Below are 23049 nucleotides of genomic sequence, written 5' to 3'. Positions count from 1 at the left end.
TTGAAATGTTGCGTATGTGTATAAATAAAAATTCTCAATAATTTGGAGGCTTTTATTTCACTCTGTGTGGTATGGGACCCGTTGCAACCTCTCCCACCCACACACTATTTGCTAAGATGCCACTGTGCACAAATGGCAACGCTTAGCACAATAGCCAAAATCACTGTTCAAAAGTCACCATAAGTAAAATTCACAAACAAATTACAGTATAATTACGTCATCAACATTCATAATTACCGAGTGCAACAAGCAAGAGAAGTGAAATACGTAAAAGATATCGATATAAACCTAAAAGTAATCAATTATTTCAGCTTTTTACCCAATTTTTTTTTAATTATATACTCACGTATTCCCAAAAGATCTTTACGATCTATCCAGGGAATTTGCTAGTGTGTTAGTAGACATCCATGTCCGAACCGGGATTCGGGCCCAGGCCAGCACAGTCAGAAGCTAGCTAGCTCCCTAACCACTGGACTGCCAGGTGACTGTGGTGGGCAGACTGGCAATAAAATAGAGCTGAACAAGAGAATTCGTGATCCAGTTTTTATAACGCATACGTATTTCTACCATTTTCAATATTTTATAATGAGTGAATACCTAATTAATGTTGCGTGACGACGTAACCCCGTGGTCTGCGACAACTTGGCCCGTATATGGGGTTGGTTGTCACACTCGAAAAAGAAATTTTGAAAAACTTCAAAGAGTGTGATTATTTTGCATCCGGGAAAAAAGCTATCGTACACGCCGAATGTTCAAACTTGATATAGCAAACATTCGAACTGGTTTGATTTACATACCCGAAATTGATTGAAATGCAAAAAAATGTGACAACTACCCCAAGGGGTATTCCCTACTACAGTGATTCTCAACCGCCGAGCCGCGGCCCAGTACCGAGCCCTAACTAGTCACACCGGGCCGTGAGTGATTCGCAGTTTCATTCTTCCCATTAATTTCTCGTTAGTTGTATGTATTGACCTGGCCTTTCACTTACGCAAAAGATATTTACCGGGCCAGCGGGCTTCCAAAGGTCGAGAGCCACTGCCCTACTACACCTTATTTGGAAACTTTTTCTAATTGGAAGTGCATACCTCTTGGAACACCGGTTTGGCAGTAAAATGTCATATCCCCCTGTTTGCTATGCACCCCTGTATAATAGACGCCGTGCAGAATCGATCGCATTTTCATCACGCAATTTCGATCAGTTGAAAAGGATATCGATTTACCTCGACTCGAACTTGATTGACCGGCTTGGAGAGTCAAGAAAGAGACTGTATGTAGTAGCCATTTCCTGTTAATTAACGTTGATGTACACAATTTATTATGCATTCTGTTGCGAAATAATATGTTAAAAAAGCCTCGTGTGTACTGAAGGTGTTTGTGCGTATAATTTGCTATTTCTTTCTTCCCGAAAGAGAATCGTTTCCTCTTCCTTTCCGAATTATTGAATATATTAATTGATGCACTTCACAAGGTCTTGCTGCAGATTCTTCAAGAACACAGGGCACACAGCCAGTGTGCCTTACGGATGTATGACAGGTGCAGCCGCGGTCATGGAAATGAAAGAAATATATGTATACGCGGTAATTATAATCAAAGTTCCCGTATGCACTCTGAGTAGTTTTTCTACTTATCCGAGAATACAGCCAAATTTTCAGCATATCTTACTGAGACCATGGGGAGAGAGATATATGGAATAAAAAAACTAGTTCAATTTTTGACCACCAGGCGAGTAATTGGCCGCTGTGGTGGTTGATCGGCTGAAGCTGGTTTTCTATGATTTCCAACTTCGAGGCGCGAACGCGAGCCGATCTCCCCGTTAGAAAGTCTCTCCACAGAGAGCAGCAGGTTTACAACGGTACGAATATTCAATCGTTACACTTCACTCATAGATGGCAGCACTGAAATTCAAGACACGACACTAGATGCGCGCTATATTAGGTACCTGCACACACACATACGTCGGCACAACTCAATCGGTAGTAAATTGCCCGTGGCGATAGACTGGAGTTGTGCTCGGTTTGAGAGGAAAAGGTAAATAAGTGGCACTTTTTATAAAATTTTCATTTTTTCCCATGGTCCATACACCGTATGTACCAAGTTCCGATGGAATACCTCCATCAGAACTCGGTCTAAGTAGTATCAGTATATTGACGGGAGCTGCACAGCAGTGCCGTCTTAACGCATGGGCCCACCCGGGCACGGCCCGGGGGCCTCGAGAGAAGAGGGGCCTCACAAAAATGGAAACTAATTGAAATTTTCGAGAATTTTCCAGGTAGGGCCTCAGAAAAATCAATTGGCTCGGGAGCCCATGACGCTCTTAAGACGGCCATGCTGCACAGGTCTGAGTAGTGTCAGTATACTGAAACTACTCAGTCCTATGTAGCACCCGTTTTGGTGGACGTATTCCATTGAAACTTTTTATATACGCTATATGGACAATGGAAAAGGGGAAAATTCAATTAAAAAAAGCGCCACTTATTCACCTGGTGGTCAAAAATTGAGCTGTTTTTTTTTACTGCATAAATCTCTCTCCCATTCTCCCATGGTCTCATGAAGATATCCTGAAAATTTGGCTGTATTCGGATAAGCAGTTTTTGATAAAAATTACTCAGAGTACACACGGGAACTTTAATTATAATCACCCTGTATATAATCAGTTAGTTACATGTATAATCACTCTAAAATTTAGAGGAGACCGGCATCCAGCAGTGGATTGAAAATTGGTAGACTGGTCATAGTGACGGACTCGCATCGCGAGGACCCGGGCTCGAATCCCACCACCAACACAGCGGTGGTCGGCTGAAGTTGGTTTTCTGGGGTTTCCAACTTGGGGGAGTGAATACGAGCCGATCTCAGAGTGTTAGGTACGCATACCGACACTTTCGGCACAACTCAATCGGCTAGCGGCGTGTTCGCAGATATTTGAGGTAATTAGATCATTTCGGTGACCCATGTTCTAATTCCAGAGCACTTTAATGGCCACGGCACATTTACAGATTACTCACGTGACCCACGACACATTTACATCTGCAGATCTACAAATCACTTGAGTGACCCGTGCAAGTTATAGATCACTTAAGTATCACTTGAATATACAGTTACAGAGCGCTCAAACGGCCCGTGGTGCAGTTTCACATCACTCAAATTACCCGCGGCACAGTTCCAGATAACTCAAAGCAGCATATGACTCATTAAGAAGTCACTCAAGTGACCCGCGACGTATTTACAGATCACTTAAGTGAACTGCGGCACAGTTTCAGATCATTTAGGCAGCCCGCGGCACATTCACAGATAACTTACATGACCTGCGGTGCTGTTTCAGATCACTCAAGTGGCCCGCGACACGTTTCCAAACACATAAATTGGCCCCACGACACGTTTTCGAATCAATAAAGTGGCTCGCGACACGTTTTCGAACGAGTGAAGTGGCCGAACTCTCCTAAAGGTTGAGCACTTTTGTACCAGAGCATAATTTCCCAAACTTTTCGTTCCATCGCCCCCCCCCCCCACTTCTTCAAAATTTTTTCATCTCATCACCCTCCCCTTCAACTCGAATCAACCCATAGGAATCCTGTACTAAACCTCGAGCTTCTACCGCACCCACCGGCAGAGCCGTTTTAAGAGTATCATGGGCCCCCGGGCCAATTGATTTTTCTGAGGCCCTACCAAACAAATTTACAAAATTTCACCCAGATCTCATTTTTATGAGCCCCTCTTCGCTTTAGGCCCGGGTGAGTCCATGTTTTAAGACGGCACTGCCCCCCTCCCAGACCCTTCCATCACCCTTCGGGAGGGGGGCGATATTGCCCACTTTGGGAAACACTGTACTAGAGCATAGTTTTTCACCACGTTAGAAGGTAGGATACTCCTTAAAACCGAAAGTTAGGAAGAGAGAGAGAGTTACGCGCACGCGATTATGCAGAATTTATGAAAAATGTATGTAAAAAAAAACAAATACACTGTCAGGAGAGGATGCGAATCTCTTAGAGGCCAAACACCGCGAAGGAATTCCACCGTCTTCCACAAAATTGCTAAAATAAACCCATTTCCGCCCAAAACGAGGTGAAACAACAATAACAACAGTTCATTCAAGTACGACAGGGTGGAGTCTCGCCCCGAAGACATTTTCTTATTCAATAATTTACATTCACAACGCGCGACGGCTTATTTCTGCTTCCTCTCATCAATTAAGCTACTCTCTCATTACGTGTTTTAATTGTCTGTTATGTGGACAACGCGCGATGGTCCTTGAAATTTTCTTCCCAGGCAGTGCCCACGTATAAAAGGGTCCCCTCGTCGTTCGGAAAAGCATCGAGCGAAAAACCCTCGTTCATCTCACAAGAAAATGTCCGCCAAGGTAAGAAAGTTCTCTCATTTTTCTTCGCAATATGTCTGCCTTTTATAACTGCTCTCTGTATGGATTTATTTTCCGTCTCGTCAGTTCATCGATGACGGTCGCGAGGAATGCCGTGGATATCCGAGCACCCCCAAAGAAAATTAATTAGTAAATCAAAATTTACTAAAGAAGAGCACCGACAGGTTCGAAGTACTTTCGGCATACCGGCCCAAGGGTCAACCAGATTTGGTGCCTGCTTTGCGGCTTGTGACATACGAGCTAGGTGACCACTCGGTCTCCTTAAATACAGTTTTTTAACGTCTCGATAATTGACGGTCCGGGCTGATTCCCGTGGAGAAAGAATAATTACGAACCTCCGCTTTATAACGTCGATGAAAACGCAACGAACTCGGATAGAACGGCATATTTCTTGTCTGGTTTTTGATGTCGTTTCCCAAATTCTAGAATTAGAGCTTTTCAAAATAGAGGCAATATATACACTGAAGAGCCAAAGAAACTGGTGAACCTTCCTAATATCGTGTAGGGCCCCCGCGAGCACGCAGAAGTGCCGCAACACGACGTGGCATGGAATCGACTAATGTCTGAAGTAGTGCTGGAGGTAATTGACACCATGAATCCTGCAGGGCTGTCCATAAATCCGTAGGAGTAAGAGGGGGTGGAGATCTCTTCTGAACAGCGCGTTGCAACGCATCCCAGATATGTTCAATAATGTTCATGTCTGGGGATTTAGGTGGCCAGCGGAAGTGTCTAAAGTCAGAAGAGTGTTCCTGGAGCCACTTTGTAGCAATTCTGGACGTGTGGGGTGTCGCATTGTCCTGCTGAAACTCTCCAAGTCCGTCGGAATGCACAATGGACATGAATGGGTGCAGGTGATCAGACAGGATGCTTACGTACCTGTCAGAGTCGTATCTAGACGTATCAGGGGTCCCAGATCACGCCAACTGCACACGCCCCCATACCATCACAGAGCCTCCACCAGCTTGAACAGTCCCCCTTTGACATGTAGGGTCCATGGATTCATGAGGTTGTCTCCATATCCGTACACGTCCATCAGCTCGAAGCAATTGGAACCGAGACTCGTCAGACCAGGCAACGTGTTTCCAGTCCTCAACAGTCCAATGTCGGTGTTGTCGGGCCCAGGCGAGGCGTAAAGCTTTGTGTCGTGCAGTCATCAAGGGTACACGAGTGGGCCTTCGGCTCCGAAAGCCCATATCGATGATGTTTCGTTGAATGGTTCGTACGCTGACACTTGTTGATGGCCCAGCATTGAAATTTGCAGCAATTTGCGGAAGGGTTGCACGTCTGTCACGTTTAATGATTCTCGTCAGTCCCGTTCTTGCATTATAATTTTCCGACCGCAGCGATGTCGTAGATTTAATTTTTTACCGGATTCCCGATATTCACGGTACACTCGTGAAATGGTCGTACGTGAAAATCCAAATTTCATCGCTACCTCGGAGATGCTATGTCCCATCTCTCGTGCGTACGTTCAAACTCACTTGAATCTCGATAACCTGCCATTGTAGCAGCAGTAATCGATCTAACAACTATGCCAGACACTTGTTGTGTTATATAGGCGTTGCCGACCGCAGCGTCGTACTCTGATTGGCTCCATATCTCTTTATTTGCATACGCATGCCTGTAAAAGTTTTTTTGGCTCTTCAGTTTATATTCCCGTATTTTGCCGAGCTTTTTTTCAATAAAAATGTACCGTTTTTTTCCAACGAACCTTACTTCGATTCATAATCTGTATTATGTAGGATGAAGGTAATTTACATAACTTATAAATTATATTATTCTGGTATTGCGCTTGGGTGACTGAGCTTAAATTGCGTTAGTGACAAATCCTGGTCGTGCTCTGTTCGATCTGTAACTATATTATATATAATGTACTTGTCACACATGAGAGCATTTTTTTATAAGGACTAATTTCTGTTGATCATAGGTGAATTCCCCCCCCCCCTTTATTTTGGCGATTTGTCTTGGCTTCTTCTGCCAAAGCCTTTCGCGAAGTACGTAATCACAATCTCTCTGTTGTATTTTTCACTTGGCGACTGCCCATCAAACCATTAACATTCTTTCTTCTGTCTGGTTCCGTATCCATATTTCGACGGGATTCCGTTCCAATGGATTATTATTTTTATTCACTTATGTTAGTACGTAAATGCTCAACCCATGGCCCGCGAGTCAAATGTGGCTTTCGGAGTCATGCGATGTAATCCGTGATCTCCTCAAACCTAATTTTGTAAAAATGAACCAAGTGGCACATTCCTTGATCACTTGAGTGACCCGCGGTACAGTTCCACATCGCTTAAGTATCGGTGGCACATTTACATATTACTTAAGTGGCCCCGCACTCCCCAATAGGTTGAGCACCCTTGAATTAGAAGATAGCATCTCTGTCAGTGTTCGAAATTTAGGGACGTGACACACTTCTTGGCTGGAACGTTTACGACAGGGAGGTCCATCTCTCTCTCGCGGTCAAACCGACCCGAATTACTTCGGAATTCAGTTTAAAATCAATTTGATAATATAATCAGTCCCGTAACTAGGCAGGTGCAACAGGTGCACCCGCATAGGGCCCACTTTGAAGGGGGCCCATACTAGCCTAAATCCAAATTCTTTCACAGGGCACAGGAATGGCTAGTTAGGCCACTAAGGGCGACATGATTTAAGCCAGTGATTCCCAACGTGGGCGTTAACGCCCCCTGGGGATCGATGGAATGTTCCAGAGGTAGTAGCTACGAGTATAACATAGGATTCTACGGGTTAGATTGCGTTGGGGGCGATGGGAGAAAAAAAATTTCTGAAGATGGGGGCGATGTGGGGGACAAAAAAGGTTGGGAAACTATGGTTTAAACTATAGTCACAATTTTTGGATAAGAGATAAACATAGATTGGTTAAAAACCTGAATTTAACCAATCCGTGTCGATCTCTCATCCAAAAATTGTGACTACAGTTTAAACCATGTCGGCGAATACTGCCCTAAATGCAGTGAACGGGTATTCTCTTGCCACGGGGTGTTCTAGCCCGAGGGTAGAGGATGATGGCTGGGTCAGAGAGTGTGTTCTGCTTTTGTACTTTTTGAGCGGCTTTTGGCTAGAGACAGATTGCACCCAGGGTTTATAAAAAACTACTTTTTGAAACCCTTTTCGGTTTTGTTGACTGATTTGTATGTTATTTTCAGTGTTGATTCTAAAAACAAAATCCATTTTTTTTCACAAAACGATCTCATATTATGGGGGAAATAACTCAAATCCAAAATATTGTGTGGGATTTTTATTCACCTCATAAATAACTTCTCATTTATATCCTAGTTCCGTCATTATAATGAGAGATAGGTAGGGGTTCTGAAATCAATGAAATAAATATCTTCGATAATGATTTACTATATTTATTCATGACGCACAGTTTCAGTATGATTTGTGTACGCTGCTTGTGTATTACCATTTCATGTGCACTTTATCTCAAAAACTAGACGAGATGGAATCATTTATATATATAACTAGCTATAATACCCGGCGTTGTCCGGGTTTTCTTCAATGAGGCTTTTTTTGGATCACGTGATATCTCCCTCTTTCTTTGAGGGACATGCAAACCGTGTCTAAGTTAACCAATATGGCGACTTCCTGCGCGACTTCATGAAATAAACAAATCTAGATTTAAAGAAACATAGAAACGAATATATATATTTTTCTTTTTTAAGGGGTGCTAGGTATTTCGATCCCTCCCCCCGAACTTTAAGTTCTCCATCTGCCTGCTTCAGCTTTCAAAAATGCTTAATTGAAGCTGTGGAATTTCTTCGATGCACTTTTCACGGGCTCATAACTAATTTTAAAATATCCTAACCCACATGAATTTATGAAAATAAATATCAAAAGAGACAATATGGAGACATTAATTTTCATACTTGAGAAGATATAAATGAAATCAATGATATTGCTCGAATATCCAGCTCAAAAGTATAGGTTTGGCTAATTACTTCGTATTTAATCTCCTGGGCTTCGTATATCTCTAAGCGAACTAAATATTTCAAAAATCGAGAATTCAATACAATTTTTAAAATTATTGATGGGGCGGAAAATCCCACTAATTTCCGCATTTCTACAGTAAAATCGACAATTTTAGCACTGATTTCTATGAGGATCACCCTTTTCCTGACTCTCAAAGCGATGCTGATGATGATTATGACGTCTATTCAAAAAGCCTCATTACTGAGAGTATACTTAAAATGTGGCAAACCATTATAAAGGCATAAACTATTATACATATACTAACAGGATTAAAGAAGTGACAAACCGTTGTAAAGGCATATACACGTCTGAAACGCATTGCTAGGGAACCACGGTAACCAAAGTAAACGTTCGGAAAGTGATTGTTGAGGCCCGAAATCCATTGTTGCCGGACAGTTTTTTGCCCATTTGGGGCATTTGCCCTGGGCTGACGAAATTTTAAAGTAGCCCATCGTTCAAGTCGGGTCCCATTTGGTATATATGCAAAATTTGGCGACGATCGATCTAAAATTGTAGATTTGTATAGAGAACACACACACACAGACAGACAGAAAATCAATTTTATATATATAGATTACTTTTTTCAGTAATTGTAATCCAAAGAACTATAAAAAAAACACTAATTACTTTTAAGAAAGCTTTTTCATCGCAGACCTGTGTTATTTATCTTTACGTTTGGGTAGTGGCTTATGTCTTTGGTTAACTAGGGATTATAATTGATTATAATTGACAATTGGCCAGGTGGGGCCTCAGAAAAACCACTTGGCCCGGCGGCCCATGATGCTCTTAAGATGGCCCCGCCTACAGCAGTGGTTCTCAAAGTGTGCGTCGCGGGGAGCTGGTGATATTGATGTGTACCTGTTCAGTGCATTGAAGTGATTTTTTTTTAACTATTCCGGGAAGCGGTGGATTACCATTGACTGGGTTGAGGGGAGCCTCGGGTGGTAAAATTCCGAGAACCGCTGTCCTACAGGTTATAATTTGATTTGGAATTTAATTAATTTTCTTTTCCATTGCAGGTTTTCTTCGTACTTTGCGCTGCTGTCGTGGTCGCACACTCGAACCCTGTCCTGCTCCATGGTGGTATCCACACCGGTTCAAGTATCACGACTCGCCAACAAGACGTAAGTGGTTCCAGTCATTGTTCAATCAAATTCTTTATATTGAAGTGCAGGGGTTATATTTTTAACCAAAGGGATTGCAACCCAAAATTGGGTCGCGGGGACTTCCGAGTCGGGTCGTAAAAATTCACTTACAGCCATGGATTCTTCAGCTATGGGTCACGATCCAAACTTGATTCGCAGGAGCTTCATACAAATCCTTTTACAGTCTTGTTACAAATGCACTTACTGCGTCACTGGTTTCACTCAATTTCGAAAAACGGTCTCACGGGTCACGAAGCTGATATTGTTGCTTATTTCGGGTGGCGGCTAAGGTCAAGAACCCCAGCTGTAATGGATGACAGTCATAGAAATCCACTATCTCTAATTTCGAATATATATGTATACTAGGGGGGCTCTGCCCCCCCCCTTCCGCCATTGGCGGCCAACCCCCCCCCCCAACTTCTCTTCACAACATATCTTGTTTATTTCGTCCCACTTCATCAGCGTGCTATGGAAAGAGACGTGTGAAAGCACCAGCTTACTGAAGAAGCGAATTTTAATAAAAATAATGATAAAGCAACAAAAAACAAATGAGATGCATCAAGCACCCCCAGGAAACTGGGGCCCCAGATTCAATTCGCTGAATTTTAGTGGGGCCCACACTGGGAATATCTCGGGCTACCGATGTGTTGCAAATTTTACAATGTTAAACAACAAAAATCAATGAGATACATCCAGGGGGCCCCGAATTAGAACCTATCAACATTCCCATGGAGCACTGACCTGGAAGCTTGTCGGACACACCCCTGTAAGGGGCCAGGAAAATGTTTCATTTTTTTCAATTTTGCAACGAATAAAATCCAGGGCCCCACATCCAGTAGCGGGAACACAATACGCAGATTTTTAGTGGGGAATCCAGACTGGATTTATCTCGGTCTTCAGCTGTTGCAAATTGTATAATGTTAAAAAACAAAAAGAATCAGATTCATCCAGAGCCCCAAAATGAAACCTGTAAACATGGGGCCCCCGACTTGGAAGCTTGTCGGTCATCCCCCACTGCCAGTGCCATGAAAAATTTTCATTTGTATTCGTTTTACCAACGAATAAAATCCAGGGCCCCCAACCTATTACCCGGGACACCAATTCGCATACTTTTAGTGGGGCCCCAGACTGTCTTTATCTCGGGCATCCGCTGTTGCAAATTCTACAACAGAAAAGAATGAGATTCACCCAGGGCCCCCAAAATGAAACCTGTAAACATGGGGCCCCGACTTGGAAGCTTGTCGGTCATTCCCCCGCTGCGATTGCCGCGAAACATTTTCATTTGTATTCGTTTTACCAACGAATAAAATCCAGGACCACCCACTCAACTACCCGTGACCGAATTCGCAAATTTTTTGGAGCCCCCAGACTGGATATATCTTGTGCTTCCGCTATCGCAAATTTTTCAACATTAAAGCAGCAAGAAAACAATGAGATCCATCAAGGGCCCCTGGAAATGAAAACTATTAACTTTCCCATGAAGTTATACGTACAATCCCCCCCCCCCGGGTACCCCGACCCTGTGTGTTTGGAGCACTGTTGTGATATGTATATTATACATATACGTACCTCTCGGCATGACCCCCCCCCCCCAAGGACAGGGCTGACAGGACCAGAACGATTCTTATCACTTTTTGATTTTTCACACTATAAATTAACCACAAAGGGGCCCTGAAAAGCTGGTTTGGGGGCTCGCCCTCTAAATTCCAGCCTAAGGGCCCTGCTGTAGGATATGGGAGCCTCTCGGTACTCATGCACATAACATGGTCCCGATGGGTCCCAGTATGTGCTAGAGTTAAACGAATACTTGACCCAAAATCGTAACCGACTTCCGTAACACAAAAACGTAACAGATTTCCGTCACTCAAAAACTTCACCCACTTCCGTCACTCGGTTGCTTAGCAACAGGCCCTTTTCGAGTTTGTGATTTTATATTATAGAGTAGATATAGGGTTATATATTTTCTTTTTTTAGGGTCTAGGAAACTATGCCTTTAGTTACGGTATCGCCGACGGCAAAGGTGCCACCAACAGCCGCTCCGAAGTCGGAGACGCTTTCGGCAACAAGAAAGGGGCCTACACTCTGACCGACACCGACGGCAGGGCCAGGAGGGTGGACTACGTCGCCGACAAGCTGGGCTTCCGTGCCACCGTGAACACCAACGAGCCTGGTACTGCCCTGTCCGCACCGGCTGCATCTTTCATCGCTTCTCCATACGCTGCCCCGGTTCCCCCTGTCGATTTGGCTCATCACCACGCCGCTCCAGTAGCTGCTCTGGCACATCCAGTCGCCATCAACCATTACGGGTTGGGGCTCGGCTACGGTCTTGGACACGGATTCGTCTATTAAGAAAAGGTAAGAAATCTTTAAATCATTCGGACAGCGGGGACCAAGCACGCATTTTTGCACCCGTGTAATGCTGAAGGAGTGGTCAAAGCGTGGATTTGTTACCTTTCTGATCCCGCATCTGGGCACCTGAGCCAACAGCTCCCTATACAGAGATTGTGGCTCCGATCAAGATGTTTTTTGGCAATCCCGCGAATGCATCTACAAGAAACAGGTTCGAAACGCCTCTTGAAAAGAGGATCGAGCCTAGAATTTTTCGGAGGTTCTTATTACTCAGACTTGGTCTCATGCTTCCCCCCCCCCAAGAGTACGGCTGACAGGGCTCTAGATTGGGGGTAGCAGGACGATTTCGTCACTTTGTTTTTTAACACTATAGGGGGGGGCCCCCGTGAAAATTCTGGCCTAGGGCCATGCTTCGTCCACATAGGCGTACGCAGAATTTTCTCGGGGGGATTCAATTTTTTTTTCTTCTCAATTGGGGTTTACGTTTTTTCCTGCAAAATAACACTATAACCTCGGCTCGAGGGTTAGAACCCCAAAACCCCCCTTTGCGTATGCCAATGGCAGCACAGGCAGACACCTTTATCAGACGCGGAGCTCGGTTCGAAAATAATTTTGGGGCTCCTTAGCCCCAATTTTATATATTTTTAGGGGGGAAGGGAAATTGGCACCCAAAGGTTCAGAATATATCTATTCACCAACGAAAATTCCTTATTAATCAGGGGGGGGGGGAGAGAAACCCCAGAAATGACGGTAATTCAGAATTAATGAAACAATTCCAGAATTGATGGAAATTCCAGAATCGAATCCGTTGAAGCTGACGCTTTGTTTAATACACGAAAAATGTATTTAATTATGTGTGTTGTTTCACTTCGGTTATCGTACGTGCAGGGCCCGATGCGACAGCACCTGTTACACACACACCCTTAAGGGGAAGCTCTGAGCACATAACGCGCATTAACACTTGCATGAATGCAATTATGTTCCACAGTTGTGGCAGAAGCCTCTCCAGAAGTACAATGGGGACGAAATTACCGGGCTAGCTTGCCACTACAGCGATAGACGGAGCTGCGTATAGTTAGCGAAGTAGATGGGTGCCAAAATAGCGCTGAGGATGCCAAGCGAGCAAGATTCAATGCGCTGTTACCAAATCGGTTTCTGTGACGGCTTCATTTGAAAAACGTTATGAAATCGTCAGATGCCGTGACCAGGACCGTAGCCAGAAATTTCGTTCGGAGGGAAATCACTGCATTTCGGGGGGGGGGGGTAACCAAAGTGTTAGAATAATAGACATGGCCATATTTTTTCCCCATTTCGGAGGGGGAACCAGAGCCCCCTTCACTACAACCTTGCACATGACATACCATTCTCGTCTTAAGGAGGACTATAGACATCTTACGGCTAGCCAAAGGTTGGCGACTAGAAGGCGAGTGTCCCGGACACCCACACAATACAATCTATGAAGGAGAACGGGCGATGTAGAATGTATACCTGCCCAACGAGGATACAGATCCTTGCAGTGCTTACTGTGACCCCCCCCCCCCCCCAGAGAGCTTAAAACGCATCATGACCATTCCTTCGACGAAATAATCCATCATGCTTCCTTCTCACTCAGCAGTCTGTTATTATTGGTGTCAATTGAAAGATTATTATGCCCCCCCCCCCCATTCACTATAATCTTGTGTGTTCACAAATCAAGGCAAGCCTTGATGTGTGAATACACACGATTGAAGCATTCACATTGAGCTCAATTTACATATCTTATTGTTATAACATAACATTTGTTAAGAATAATATTCTTTTTTTCCTCTTACAGATATCATCACTTATTAGACCATTTGATAAATTTGGAGTCACTGCCATACCTCCATCATGAATAGCACAATGTACCTGACACACACCTTACCATGGATTATCCAAACCTACATAATCTCTTTGATTACACATTTCCTATTTATTCTCTCGTTGCTGAAGTTTTGTGTGATTTATACCAAATACAAATAACAGCAATAAAAATCATTTCTCATTTATTTCTTTGTCTGCATTTTTATTGTTCAACGTGTCTTGATGAATGCTAGGGCCATTTTAACAGTGCCCGTGGGTTCAGTGACATCTTAATGCATGGGCCTCACAAAAACAAGAACCGGTTTAAATTTTCGACAATTCGCCAGGTGGGGCCTCAGAAAAACTACTTGGCCCAGGGGCCCATGATGCTCTTAAGATGGCCCTGCACAGGGGCCCTTACCTGGCTGGACGTACCTGCTATTAATTAACATACCCCCTCTCAAAAACTAGTACCAAATCTCAACATTACAAGGGTCCTGGATGTTGCCTGTGATGGACCCTTATACTAAGATGGCCTTGAACACAATGACCACTGGATTAAATCTCTTTAAAATATAAATGAGTATCCATTTGGAATTAGCTCCTTTGAGCTACTATTGCTAAACCACACGTGCATCTCATAGACATTCCTGAGGAATTGGGGCATATCGGAACGTGTAGTGTATGCGTTCTGTACCCCTAATGTGAAGTTTGTTTCTGAGGAATGCTTCTTTATGTGTTCAGCCATCTGTCTTCCGAATTTAGATGTGGCTGGTTATTTTGAATGTTTTGTATTATGCCCGAGTTCTAAATGTTGTGCACTTGTTTATGCTCTGTGGAGAGACAAATTGGAGCTGTTTTAAATTTGAACGTTTAAAATGTAGGATGATCCAAAGCACCTTCACAATACGTCGCTTCTCCAACGCATCGCTATGGATCCACCTGCCTTCACTCCAATTGCAGCTGAAGATGTCTTTGTTTCATTCACAGCTGAAGCTGTCTGCCTTTGACATAGGCGGAGATTGACTTGGAAGTCTGGAGGGGTCAATGTCATTATTGCTGGGGGGCACAATGATGATGATGTCAATTCATATATACATTAGATCAGTCAAAGGTATATCTCCGCCCATGGCCTTCGCTCAGGCATAGATCCAATGGGAGAAAAAACCTATCACCTCTCTCAATAACCAAATAATATGGGAACATTTATCTGACCAATAAAATACACAATTCGCCCTCTCCTAACACATTATCCTGGATCCACACCTGTTTGAACCTGGATCCCTGCAATGCCCATATAATGGGAATTCTTTTCAACTGTAGATCTCAAAGTATATAGGGAAGGTGGGGGGGATTTTCCCCGTATACTTTACCAAAGTGAGCAGTTTCCCTGCTGGAGAAAAAAAACAAATCAGAAATAATAACATTCAAACCAGGTCCCCAGGACTGGAGCCCCTATCAATCTCCATCATGCAGAGTTTATGGCAACTATGTTATGAATTAAGTGAAGAATCAAAATAGCCCCCCCCCCCCCCACTTTAAAAGTTGTTTTCTATTAATTCACAGATATTTCAAGTTTTCAGAAATCCGAGGTAGTCTCAACCCTGTTCATTTCGGATTATTGAGACTCTACTGTAACTAAAATTAATTGTAGAAATGAGTTTGAATGTTATTTGAAAAACCGAGATGTTAATCTAAAATATACACAGACTTTAATCTTACAACAGATAATACAGGATCGCTATACGGTCATTTTTAATTGGGTGCACACACACACCACATAAATTACACCTGACTAGAAATGTCAACGGGTATCAATGTAGAAAAAGTTTTGCATCTTGTGCTTTAGGCCGGAATTACACTATAAAAGTTTTATAAAATTCCTTGTATAAAACTGGAAAAATCCAACCAATAAAGCTCATAGGTTACATTCAAGCAAATGCAACCGATAATCGTATTGGTTGAATTTTTCAAATTTTATAAAAGAACTTTTATAGTGTAATTCCGGCCTCAAAATCATTAAATGTACGTCTGGTTATTGTTACCAAAGAAACCACTAGTACCAGGCAAATTTTATTAATACTTGAATACTAGTGATTATGCATAATACCCTAGAGTAATTGGTGAATTTGATAAATATGGTAAAAAAAAATTCCCAAATGAGTCTAGTATGTTTGATACTGCGCCCGAATGGTGTAGTGGCAAGATGTTCATCATCCACCATGAAGGTTACTGTCTGAGTCAACAGGTTTGATCTGAGAGAAGAACATAGAAAACAAGTTCTTTACCTACCGAGCTTGGAGCATCTACCGATAGATGGCACCTTCATTTCCCACACAGCTCTATTGGTAGGAAGTTGCCGTATGGCGATATAACCAGAATTGGTGTGGGGTAAAGAAGTATGTTTGATAAATATACCCAAGTCCTCTATATAATGAACCGCTATTTAATGAATTCCATGATTAAACGATTAAAGTCATGAGTTCAGGAATAAAAATTTGTCAAATAGGAGTTTATTATATCAGCTACGATTGTAAAATTAGTTAAATAAAAGTTTGTGTTATTGAGGTTTGATTTTAGAATTCATCAAACAGAGGTTCAGTACAAGAGTTATTTCGGGATGTCCTGGAAAATGTGTTAAACCGACAGTTCATTATATCTGGTCCACACTATCTGGAATCACAAGTACGGACATCTAAATAATAATAAATCTTATCATGGCAATGGAACCAATTTACCAATACAAAATGGCGATTATGCGTAATAATTGACAAATATGATGAATTTAGTAGATTTACCATGTGTATGATGTATCAACAACACTTGAGTATTATACATAATCGCCAATAAAAGTGATAATTTTTTGGTATTTATCAAATTTAGGAAAAAAAAGGCTCAAGTATTATGCATAATCACTGGTAAAAGTGATAAATTAAGTGAAATTTATTGAACTTACCAAAACGGTCTATGATGATGCATAATAATCAGATTTATCACATTTACCATAACATATACAAACATGCACGTGACGCGATGTATAAAATCTAAAAATAAACATGTATAACGTTTCGTAGTTAGCAACTGGTTCATAAAAGATAGTTCAATTTGAAAAAAAACCAACCGGATAACTTAAATCTGAACTATGTTCAATCAAAGATATTTCGTTGGAAATAGCTTTCAGCGACACAAACAAACACAATACTCAGATACTTATGACAAGCTGCCGCTAAGACTGTATTCCAGCTTTTACTTTTCGTGTTTTATTGAATCTTATACGAGAAGAGGAGTCTTTATATATTGCACTGGGTTCAGTATGGCTATCGATGGCATGCTCGTTCATATGCAAAACTAGTTCAGGAAAAGAATGAAACACCCTACAACAATAACCGCATTTGTTCTCATTCGTAACATTGTCTATGCAACTATCATCATCATCATCACTGTTTTCTTCTGCTTCATCGTCATCATCACTGTTTTCTTCAGCTTCCGTTTCTACATTGTGATATTCAGATCTGTGTTGAATAAGTTCGGAACGTGCTGCGAAAGGTCTGAAGCATAAATCACACCTGCGTCTACCGTCATTGTCATGGGACTTCTTGTGATCTCTCAATTTGTTCTCTTCTGTGTATGTTCTGAAGCAGATCTTGCAAACGAACGGCTTGACTCCGTAATGAATCATCTCATGGCGCAGCAAATCAGATTTCCCGCTGCACTCTTTCCAGCATATGTCACATTTATAAGGATGCAAGTAATTTCCCCTGTACATATTCTCCTAATAGCAAAAATAAATAAATAAAATCAATGTTTATAACATTCAAAATAAGACATAAAACATTAATTTCGACAATATACAAGAAATCAGTGCTCTTCCATCAAAACCACATCACTTGGCACCTTTTTAGTCTTGATGAATTTTCTTTGAATTTACGCCTCAAGTTTAGTGCTGAATATTTTCTTTTGTGCCATTAATTTTTCTTAAACAAGGCAAGAGAAAAGAAACAAACCAAAATGCACCGATTCAGCATCAAAAATGTGTGGTAACGTATGGTTATAATGGAAGAGTACCAAGAAATCTTGAAGAGTGTCAACCGAGAAGTGAATGTGAATACCAAGAAGAGTGTCTAGAATCAAGCAAGAGAGAACAGGAGTTTGAAACGAAGACATGATAAGTTTTCCTGCACTAAACAATGTTAATTATTTTCCATGCCAAGCAAAGCTGTATGATCCATTTTAATTGTTTATAATTATTATATATGTTCTTGGGCGGAGACATCAGAGTCGAAGCCCATTGTATATGCACACATATGAATTTACGTTATCATCAATATACCTCCCTCCAGCCTTTACATCATAATCATTGTGCTCTCCCCCACCAACCTTTTTACATCATCATCCTGCCCCCCCCCCCCACAGCTTCTACATCCTCGTGATCATCATTGTGCATATAAGTGACCTGTATATGCGTCCCAGGCATGGGTGGAGATATGGGGGGCATTGCTTCCTCCCTCCCCAGCATCAATAGTGAAGCCTACTATTGTATATGCGTATATATACAATTAACATCATCATCGTGCCCCCCCCCCCCCAAAAATTATCATTGTGTCACACCCTCCAGACTTTCACATCTATCTCCGCCTATGGTCCCCAATTACTTGAGTTATCTGTAATGCATTGAAGGCAACTTGATCTGTAAATGCGCCATGGGTCAATCTGAGTGATCTTAGAATGTGCTGCAAGCCATTTAAGTAATCTAGATATGTGCAGTGAACCATGTAAGTAATCGGAGAATGTACAGGCCGTTTAAGTGATGTGGAACTATACCGCACGTCACTTAATTGATCTGTAACTTTGCTGCTGGACACTTGAGATCTAGAATCTGCCCCAGGTGTCTTTGAGTGATTTTTAAATCTGCTGCAGATCACTCGAGCAATCTGTAAATGTGTTGCGGACCACTTAATTGAAGTGAAAATTATTAGCACTTAGAAATTGTATACTTTTTATATTTGAGCATATTATCAGCCAGTCAGAATCGAACCACTAGGCCCTATGACATCATGGGAACATCACTGTATGCGTAATATGACAGGAGGCAATTTCTTGCAAAAAATCCGGCTGATATGTTTGGCAACTTATCACTAAACACCAGGGTCTATTGACAATTTCACTTTTCTTTTGTCATGATGTCTCGTTGCTCACACGATAATATTACGACATATAATTTAATAATACTATAATATAACAATCATAATAACAATGATGTATAATAATAATGACATACAATACAGCGACTTGCGGCAATGCAAGTTCTATGTTTCGTTTCCTAATGAATATATTTTCATTATGAACCAATAACAAAGGAATGGGTTGGCACCCTATGAATCAATGCAGGGCTAGGCATTTGCTTCGCGAGCCGTTATTATTGTCAACTCAATACAACTGAACCACATTTGGATTAAATCTGAGAAAAAAATGAAAGTATTTTTTAGTGATTCAATAAACGATAACTTATTATATGGGGTGGCTCCCATTCTCCTGTCTGGCCACGTTCGTTGTTTGGGAACAACCACCCTCCTCATTCCCATGCATCTGACAATTGGTGGTGAATTATAATATAATAAATCACATTTATTCTGTGCAATGGTTAAAAGAAATTAAATGTAATAAGAAATTAAATTTTTCAAACGAAGATGGTAAAGATGATAAAAATAGAATTGAACTCACAACCTTTGTTTTGTGTGTCTCATGAGCCTCCCACTGTACCAACTGTGGATGCCGGATTAGAGTAGAATTTAGTATATCCATTATTAAATGTCACCACGAAATATGGTGGTGCCAAATGGATCAAATGTTATAGTAGCCTCACTGTCCACTGTGACGTTTCTATGACGTCACAGTTGTTTGACTCTGATTGGCTGGTAATGTGCAAAAGAATAAAGATCTCAGGATTTCTAAGCACTAGTGTGAAAATGTGCCACAAGTCACTTGAGTGATCTGGAACAACACTACAGGCCACTTGAATAATCCGCAAATGTACTGTAGGTCACTCAAGTGATTTGAGAAAGTGCAGCTTAGTTTATATTTACAAATTTAGGTACGAGGTCACAGCTTGGGCCATATGTTGAGCATAAATGCTTTACATCATCATCAATATGCCCTCTCTTCCCACCGTTAAATCATCTGCGGGACTGTCCCCTAGCCTTTCAAGTCCATCTCCGCCTATGAACATGCTACTTATACTCATTACTTGAGTTGCAAATACAAAACCTAAAACTAAGGGGAGAGTCAAGTGTCAATAATATTGATAAACACAGTTGAAATAATTTTATAAAAGCATGTTTCATACTGCTAAAATTGCTAAGCATTGCTGAAATTTAACCGCCATTTAACTGCTTTTCATGGACGCTTAAATTAGAGGTTTAGTAAGCGCGAGCAGTTTTACTTTGTGTAAGTTTTCTCAATTTCCCATTCATAATGGGGGGGGGGGGGAAGGAAGCAAAGTCTTTGATTAGTAGCCTTCTTTATCCAGGGTCCTGGGAATCATGGAGGAAAGAATAACAGGAGGTGACGCGACCAGCGCCTCCGTTGAGAAAGCATGGGGAATCTGGGTTGCCAGATGAAGCCAGTGATCGCTTTATTAAAGGGACCAAGTAAGCCCAAACAAACCGTGGCTTCCCATGCTTTCCTATGAAAAACATCCCCGTTTTTAAAAATCATTAAAAAATTTACTATTCACTTTAGGAACTCGATTTTTTTCCCTCAAATTCTTTGGATATATTTACACAATTGAACGAGAGCTTTTACAATTTTAGTTGTTATTTGTTTTCGAATATTAACTTCAACAACATGGAACCTTTTACAAAAATAAACAAAATTTACCCATATCTTGTGCCCCGAAATTCCTTCTCGGCATTTTAATTTTAAAAATATTATGCCAAAGTATGTAATACCTCAGTGCTGAGAGAAATACAATGTTTAAAGACACTTGAACAAGCGGTGTTTGAAAAAAATCGGACTCTTTTTTGCGAAAAACATTATATACGCAAAACATTAGCATATATAATGCCTTTCAGATGTTTATATTAAAATATTGTAGAAGTATTTCTCCATTCCAGGCAAAAACTCTAACACAGACACAATTTTAGATTTCAAATTCAATTCGAAACGTTTTTGTCAAATTTTCGTACACATACCACTTTGAAAGCAAAGTAATTGGTACAAAATGAAGAGAAAAAAAAAAAACAGCCCAGACTATTTTTCTAAATACTATAGGCCAGAGAGATGACTTATCACGGCTCGTAAAAAAAGTTTTTTATTTTTTAATATTTTTTTCTCAATACATCTATTTACATAGCGGAAAGTTCAGATGGGCGGCATATATTTCCAGTAATACGTATTCAAGAATATGAGAGTGGAACGGAAGAAGGGTGGCGAAATTTGTATAGCCTACAGGCAGCAAAACCATAAATACACAGTGGCGGACGACGTTCGAGCACTTCCAGTACTTTAAGGCACGGGGGCGGCAAAATGGTGTTTGCCCCGGGTGGCAAAAATCCTAGCTACGGCCCTGTCAGAAGGTGCTCGAGCACCTCAGAACTGATTCAGAAATCAAAGTTCCTCATGTAAAGCTTAAGACGAGCGCCCACGGGCCTGAAACACTTTCGAAATGTCCCGGATCTATGATAATGATGAACGAAACAAAAAAGCAAGATAAACAGTTAAAAGAAAAAAATTATGAAAATTGCATTTTATTGGAGCTTCATATAATTTTAATTAATCATATTCCCATAGACATTAATGTGATGCATCAAATTTTTAAAATAAATTGAAGCACTGAACTAAAAACTTATGACGAGTCGAGAGTGAAAAGGGATCTTCCCCTTTTTCAAAAATAAATTAAAAATATAACAACCACTTATATAAGGATAAGATTTTATTTTTCCCCTTTATGGGATCATGTAGATTACCTGAAGACGCATTAAACAGTCATGGTGCTTAAATTTATTTAGTTATTAATATTTTAAGAGAATTCGATCCGGCAAAACACATGTTAAGTATAGGGAAAAGAGCAGTTTGTTTGGGCTTACTCGTCAGCCCATAGGGTTGCCACAACGGCTTCAATTTTCGTTCCTGATGTCACCTCCTGTTATTCTTTCCTCCATGCCTGGGAATGGTGCTAATCGAAAAAGGATTATTTAATAATATACAAAAGGTAATTTTTAAAAGGAATATACATATACCTACTTAGATCAATGTAATTGCTAACTGGCGAAATCTCTAGGAAGTCTGTAAATACATCAATGCGAAATATATGCTCAGATCCAATTAGGGAATCAACATGAAATTTGGGAACAAAGCACGTGAAGACATAATGATCAAACCCAAGGATGTGTGGAATTATTCAACTATAATCATAACATTGATGGTCGACATCATTAATAATGAACTGAAGCTCATTATACAAAAACCAAATAATGCTTCTCTCCACAAAAACGATTAATACCATACATACATACATGTATGACGAATGTAAACAAACATTCTCAACATGTAAGTTTAGTCAAATTTTAATACTCTGGTCATTTCGCCACAATACTGAAATTTTGACTGTTGTTGCTGCAAAATATGGTGTCAAAATGTTAAAAAGCTAGCACGATGATGTTTATTTTTTGTAAGAACTGTAAATTTCAAATGTTCGGGTTATGACACTGAGCTATAAGTAACCCTTTCAGCTTTCCTTTGAAGGGAAGAGAAAGAAGACGCACAAGAGTGAAGAGAATATCGGCAAAACCGCGGCGCACGACGCATTTGACTCCTCCAGAAGCAGTCGGCCAATTACACCCGACGTAAAGCGCTGTCGTGAGGCGTATTGCGTTCTGTAAGAAAACAGTCATGCTGCTTTTCTTAGTGGTGAGTGGGCGGCGTATCGCGCTGGGTGAATCACGCTGGGAAGTTCTGGCACGGTTTCTGGCAGTACCTGCTCGTTTGCGAGCATTGGCTGCCCTCTGAACAGGCCCGCGGGGGGGCCAATGCGGAGAAAAAGACAAGGGAGTATATGCTTGTGTAATTTGTGTAGTGTGTGTATGTGAGGAGAGAAAAAATTTTCTGGCTACTAAATATTTTGCCTCAGGAAAACCCAACATGTCAGATTTGTTAGTTAGTTAAGAAAATTGAATCACGCTGCGCGTGGCACAGGAAAGCTGCTCCTAGGAGCAGGTTACCTGGAGCGTAAAAACGCTGATTGGTTAAAAAACGTAAAATTCAGGTTTTTAACCAATCAGCGATTTCACAGCTGAGCGCACCGTAGAAAACCTTTCCCTAGGAGCAGGTTTCTACAGCGCGTGCAGCGTTAAAACGCTGATTAGT

At 41.3% G+C, this 23049-nt stretch overlaps 2 protein-coding genes across 2 annotated transcripts; one reads left to right on the top strand and one right to left on the bottom strand.

Annotated features, from left to right (window-relative positions):
- The first annotated feature begins 4200 nt into the window (after positions 1 to 4200).
- Positions 4201 to 13892, top strand: LOC149071006 (adult-specific rigid cuticular protein 15.7-like). Its single transcript, XM_089248529.1, has 4 exons — positions 4201 to 4357; positions 9391 to 9495; positions 11491 to 11871; positions 13679 to 13892. Exons 1-3 carry the CDS (start codon positions 4346 to 4348, stop codon positions 11863 to 11865), a joined length of 492 nt encoding a protein of 163 aa, XP_089104655.1. The 5' UTR covers positions 4201 to 4345; the 3' UTR covers positions 11866 to 11871; positions 13679 to 13892.
- A 1488-nt stretch (positions 13893 to 15380) lies between these two features.
- LOC149071005 (uncharacterized) lies at positions 15381 to 22233 on the bottom strand. Its single transcript, XM_089248849.1, has 2 exons — positions 21928 to 22233; positions 15381 to 17458 (listed from the first exon to the last, which is right to left on the bottom strand). Exon 2 carries the CDS (start codon positions 17450 to 17452, stop codon positions 16913 to 16915), a length of 540 nt encoding a protein of 179 aa, XP_089104975.1. The 5' UTR covers positions 17453 to 17458; positions 21928 to 22233; the 3' UTR covers positions 15381 to 16912.
- Positions 22234 to 23049: the final 816 nt, after the last annotated feature.

The sequence above is a fragment of the Pholcus phalangioides genome, unplaced genomic scaffold (genome assembly GCF_987345545.1).
Source record: "Pholcus phalangioides strain wild (caught in Gottingen) unplaced genomic scaffold, Ppha-v1.0 ptg000020l_1, whole genome shotgun sequence".
Taxonomy (NCBI): Eukaryota; Metazoa; Arthropoda; class Arachnida; order Araneae; family Pholcidae; genus Pholcus; species Pholcus phalangioides.
This window is presented reverse-complemented; position numbering and strand designations above follow the sequence as displayed.